Below are 6,000 nucleotides of genomic sequence, written 5' to 3' on the forward strand. Positions count from 1 at the left end.
CTGGCGGCCCATATTCATTTTAGAATCGATGATGACTCCAAGATTTCTTTCTGCCACCGTGCTTTCGAGAAGGGAGTTCCCCAGCCTATAAGTATGCTGCTGGTTCTTACTGCCCAGGTGTAGCACGCTGCACTTGTCAGTATTGAATCCCATCCTATTCAGATTCACCTACCTCTGTAACATGTCCAGGTTCAGTTGTATCCTGTCCCTCCCTTCTAGCGTGCCCACCTTGCCCCAAATCTTGGTGTTGTCAGTGAATTTGAACAGGGTGCTTTTCACCCCCTTGTCTAAGTCGCTAATAAAGAAATTGAATAGTACAGGCCCGAGGACCGAGCCCTGGGTCATATTCAACCCTCCGGGTTGAATATGACCCATCCATCACCACTCTCTGGGTGTGGCTCCCTAGCCAATTTGCAAGCCACCTGGCTGTGTAGGCATCAATGCCACAGTCACATAGCTTTTTAAGGAGAATGAGATGGCAGACAGTGTTAGAAGCCCTTCTGAAGCCCAGAAAGACTACATCTGCCGCGATACCGGTGTCCAATGATTTTGTGACCTGATCATAGAAGGCTCTCAGGTTGGTGTGACAGGACCTGCCCTTAATGAACCCATGCTGGTTGCCCTTGAGCATCCTCCCTGCTGCTGGGCCCTCACAGATGTGCCCCTCACAGATGTGCTCTTTTCTCAAAGAACTTCCCCAGGACCAAAGTAAGACTAATGGGCCTATAGTTACCTGGGTCTTATGTCATCCTGGATTGGGATGATATAATTAAAAAAAATAAAGACTCTGTACAGCCAAAACAAAGTACTTAGAATATCCCCACTTGTTTTATAGAGTTCTATTGATATTCACCCATTTGGATGTGCATTGTAAAGGGTAATACAGCTAATCTAACATAGGGAAACAAATTAAGCAGGAAAGACTACCAAACAATAAAAGATCACTAGGAAACCGTCTATAAGCCAGTTATCATAAAATCTTAGTACTAGCACAGCCATGATCATTTTGGAAACTTGCCAGCACTTAGATGCTGCACCTTATAGCTTTTTTTAGCTTAATCCCTGCCTGGTCCAACTTTTAAATTAAGTCAGTGGAAAGATTTCTAGCATTCATAATTATTATAATATAAGTCTCATAAAATGCATTTTTCTGGAGTGAGTTTTCCATGACTCTCAGTGAGTAACTGACATAAACAGGAATATTTGCAAAATATGTATGTATCCACTTCATATATATGTTGCAGAATCAGGGCCCTAAAATATTTACCAAAATGGAAAGTTTTGCATTTTTGAAGACCACAGAATAAGAACATTTTTAAATGTTTACTATGAACAGCTACCTTATATTCATTATATTTGTACTTAATTTAACCGATTAATAAAAAATGCAGAAACAAACAAACTGTCCATGGAGCGGGGGGTTAGAATATGTAAATTATTTTCATTATTGCCATACTAATTGAAACTCAGGTCTCACTGTGGTAGGAACTGTCCATAAACATAGAAGAGAAAGTTTTCACCCTAGGGAGTTTATCATTAAAGTTTGAGAGAGGCAAGAGTAGGAAAATCAGACACGCAGAGAAATCACTTGCTCAAAGTCAAGGAACAGTACCAGAACCAGGAATCCCGTGAGTCCTGGTCCAGCAATCTTAATGTACACAGCATCACGTACTAACAGCTCAAACAGGGCGCATCTACATGAGATACTACTGTGCAGTCAATACTGCACATTTATTTAGTACTTGTATTAGCAAGTACTAAATAAATGTGCAGTAACTGGAGTTACTGCACAGTAGCATCAGCAAATGTCTTTTAGGTGATGCTACTGTGCAGTAGCCTAATACTACTGTGCAGTAGCATATTAGCACTGTACGTACAGTGATGTGCTACTGTGCAGTATTTTCTGGCTACTGAACAGTCATCATCTCATGCAGATGTGGCCACAGATTCATAAAAGATCCCAATAAAAAGATCCCAAAACTTTTCCTGTTAAGTTGCTTGGTAACCAAGTGAATTGTCTTGTAACCACGTGTTTCTTTCTCATTTAGGAAATGAATACTGGGTTTACTCAGCCAGTAATTTGGAGCGAGGATATCCAAAGAAACTCACCAATCTAGGGCTACCTCCTGATGTTCAACGAGTTAATGCAGCTTTTAACTGGGGCAGGAACAAGAAGACATACATTTTTGCAGGCGAAAAATTTTGGAAGTAAGATACAGTTAAGGTGGCCTACAGTCAGATAATCTCACAGCTGGAATGGTGAACACTGGGCGCATCTACATGAGATGCTAACTACACGTAGCCTAGTAACACTGTGCAGTAGAGTGCTGGGCAAAACCGGTGCTAATACACTATTGCGCAATAGTATTAGGCTACTGAGCAGTTAGCCATGGGTGTAAAAACCCATGCACTGGCACTACTGTGCACTAGCACCAGTTATTGCATATTCATTTTGTCCTTGGTTATGCAGGTACTAAACTTAATGCACAGTAACTACAGTGCATTAATGAACATAGATGCACCCAGTGATTCTCAGTGAACTTGAACATAGGTAGCAAAATATTCTTAACTAGAAAAGAGCCAAAGAAGTGTTATATCCCTTTGGCATTACCAAAACAATGTGGTCAGCTCATAATACCTAGAACAAAACCTCCAGGAGATTTTCAAAGGAACAAATAGCAGTTAGGTGAACAGCATTGGGAGCTTAACACCTGATGTGCCATTTTTGCCTTTGAAAAATCTCACCATGAGCCATTATGCTTGAAAGCCACTGGAAAGAAAAGTGGGGAAATAATACATTTAAATGATGATCAAAATTTGTTGGGGTGTGATAGGTTTCCTAACAGCAACCTAAGTACCATTTGCTTTACTTATGCAGTTGATGTTGAGGAGAACTAGGCAAATTTTGCAGAAATATATCTGTTAATGGTTTGAAAATTCTTAGCTTGAATTCATGTTTACAGCATCCCAAACCTTTTTTAAATGTTTTCCATGAATGTGTGTATCCCAGGATGTCCTGAATGTTTATGTGTGGAATGTCTGTCAGAGGATTAACATACGATACAACTTAGGTGACTGAACACATATTTCAAAATGCCATATCATTTGTATTATTCTTAAAATGCTTTTCAGTATTGCAATGGTGACTAGAGGCCAAACCAAGATTAGTTCCATTCATATTAGGTGTAGCATATATTTATATTAAGTAAAAAGCTGCAACAATGATCTTACATTTTAAGTATAAAAGCATACAAAAATACCCACAAAGAGCAATAAAGTATCCCCATTTAAGAGAAAATAGAATTAAAACACGATAACTGATTTAATTAAGGTTATAATGGGCCTACATGAGATCCTTTATTAGAGATTAGAGCTAATTAGAACTAACTACTGTGCACTGTCTACATGTGCAAATGCTTACTGCGCACTAATTAGCTCTAATCATGAGCAAATGTGCTACCCATAAATACAAATAGCAACTTTACTCTTGATTACTTACTGCACAGTATGGCATATATACATGGCTGATTGGGAGTAAATGTGCTCCTGGTCAGCCGGGCATCAGAGGGCAGAAGATTGCTCCCTGCCCCTGGGAGCTGCCTGCTGCTGGGGTGGGCTCTGGCACTAGAGCCCAGGTAGAGACAATGTCCCTCTGCCCTGGCAGCAGGGAGCTCCCAGTCCCTGCCTCCCAATAGCAAACAGGAAACAGGAGCTGGGAGATACTTATCGCCTAGCCCAAGCACTGTGCTCATGATCACAGAACAGGGGCTAGGAGCTCCCTGCTGCCCAGGCAGGGGGACTTTGTCCATGCCTGGGCTCCAGTGGCAGAGCTGGCCCTGACAGCAGGCAGCTCCTGGGGACATGGAGCAATTTCCCATCCTCTGCCAGGAGACAATTGTCTCCTGGCCTCTTGCTCCCTCCCTGCCAGCTTCTAAGCTAACATCCAGGGGGAGCCTAGAGCTCCCCCTGGCTGCTGCAGGGGCCTGGTGCATGGCCACAGGGAACAGGAGCAGTCTGCCCACATCCCTACGCATGTAGACCAGGACAGTTTACTCTAAAGTAATTTATTCTAAAGTTTACTTTACTGTCCAGTTTACTGCCCTGGACAGTTTACTTTAAAGTAATTTATTCTAAAGTAAACTGATCCCACATTATTTACAAAGTACTCCCACAGAGAATCTGTGCCCTTGCTGAGGGCTGAACCAGGTTTCTGAAAAGCTATTCTTCCTTCCTAAGTACTCAATGGAGTATTCAATAATTGCATTGGAGGATGCTTTGTTCAAATTTTTGCTACACAAATGGGACAGTTTTACCCCACTTCTTACAACTGCTTGGAGCCTGTAAAACAAATTTGAACCCCGTGTTGGGAGAAAATGTTTTAAACATTGGTCTGCTGGTATGGTTGAAAGACTCATATGAATTATCTTATGTTATCTCTGAAGAGCAGTGTTCCCTCTAAGCTGCATGCATGTGCAGCCGCATACAATAAAAATCATGCCATGCAACAGTGTGGGACCCGTGCACACCTACCTGTCAGCCACAGTGCCAGGGAGCAACCAATTGCGGGGCAGATCGAAGAAGCACATGCCAAAACTGGGAGGCAGGACCAATTTGGGAGCAGACCAAAGTGGTGCACTCATGGACTGAAGTGGCACGCTCACAGACTGCTACACCTTAGAGGGAACATTGCTGAAGAGGTGGCACAAAAGAAGTTCCTAAAACATAGGAATCAGTTTGAATATTTTGCTTAACTGGGGAGACCTGTCCGAATAATACTTATTAAGTGGCAAGCTCGGAATTGAATCCAAAATGCCCTAATTTCTAGTCTTTGACTTATTAGACACCAGACAGAGCTTCCTTGCAGATAGAATTAGGGCAGACTTCAGTCTGAGGAACATGCTTCAAATTCTAGGTTAAAATAAGAGCCGTTATGTAAAAGCAAATTAAAAATCAGGCAGGTAATATAGTTTCCAAGTTTTTAGTATTCTTTCAGGAGATATACACTACAGCATATCTCAAGGTTGTATCCAGTGTAATTGAATCCTTTTATATGAACATTAATTTCATGTTATTACCAGAGTGGATGAAGTGTCTTTTTATTGCCTAATGGCTAACAGTTCCTGTAAGTAAATAAAATACCTTTTCACAAAGCTTACCATTTGAAAGAAAATTATGATCTGTTACCTGCAAGGACAGCACTCTTTTTCCCCATTATCTTAAAAGCAACTGATTGCTTGTCATTCATTTTTGACATGTTCACTATTCATTGATCATGTTTAATATTGCCAAACATTTATAAAAATAATCACGTGCAGTACTTCAGATTTTTACTAAGATTTACAGGCCATGAGTTTGCAAAGCTGCTGGTTTCCCCCTTAATGCTCATTGTTTTGATTAACTGTACCCCAGGGCCCCCCAAGAAATTTATCACTCTAATCACAGGCACTATTTTTATCAAGGAACCTTATCAGTTGCTGTCACTGTAGAATGTATAATTTATTGTTAAGAAAACAAATGGTTTACCTGATTTATATATGTTTAAAGAAGATAACCAGCAATCAGAAAACACTTGAGAAAATCCAACTGTACTTAACATAGATATTATAACCTTTAAATAAGTGACTGTTTCATTGTGTGCAAGACAGAAACAAAATAGATACATTACAAAATCTTTTCCATGCCATTATTATACTTTTTTAACAGATGCATTTTAATTCTGCACTGCTCCTTTATAATAGGTTTGTTAAGCAAAGGAGGGCGGTATGAAGTGGTTCAGGAAAACAACATCTTCATTAGAATTAAAAATCTGAATTTTTCAATCTGATATTTTGTAAAAGCAAAAGCAGTTTACTTGGAAAAGAATATCCCAGGATGAAATTGGCCACATTTGCATTCAACAACAATTACATTTTAAACTGGAAAGGCTGCAGAATTCATAGTTTCATAGTTTCTAGGGTCGGAAGGGACCTGAGCAGATCATCTAGTCTGACCCCCTGCCAT

At 40.4% G+C, this 6,000-nt stretch overlaps 1 protein-coding gene across 1 annotated transcript in view; it reads left to right on the top strand.

Moving 5' to 3' along the window:
• The window catches only part of MMP2 (matrix metallopeptidase 2), a 74,625-nt gene that overhangs the window by 65,915 nt on the left and 2,710 nt on the right, over nucleotides 1-6,000 (top strand). The window contains exon 11 of the mRNA XM_019505732.1: nucleotides 2,049-2,208. Within this exon, the coding sequence (XP_019361277.1) occupies nucleotides 2,049-2,208 (160 nt within the window). The remainder of the gene's footprint in view (nucleotides 1-2,048; nucleotides 2,209-6,000) is intronic.

The sequence above is a fragment of the Gavialis gangeticus genome, unplaced genomic scaffold (assembly GCF_001723915.1).
Source record: "Gavialis gangeticus isolate Ggan-Ray unplaced genomic scaffold, GavGan_comp1, whole genome shotgun sequence".
NCBI classification, from domain to species: domain Eukaryota; kingdom Metazoa; phylum Chordata; order Crocodylia; family Gavialidae; genus Gavialis; species Gavialis gangeticus.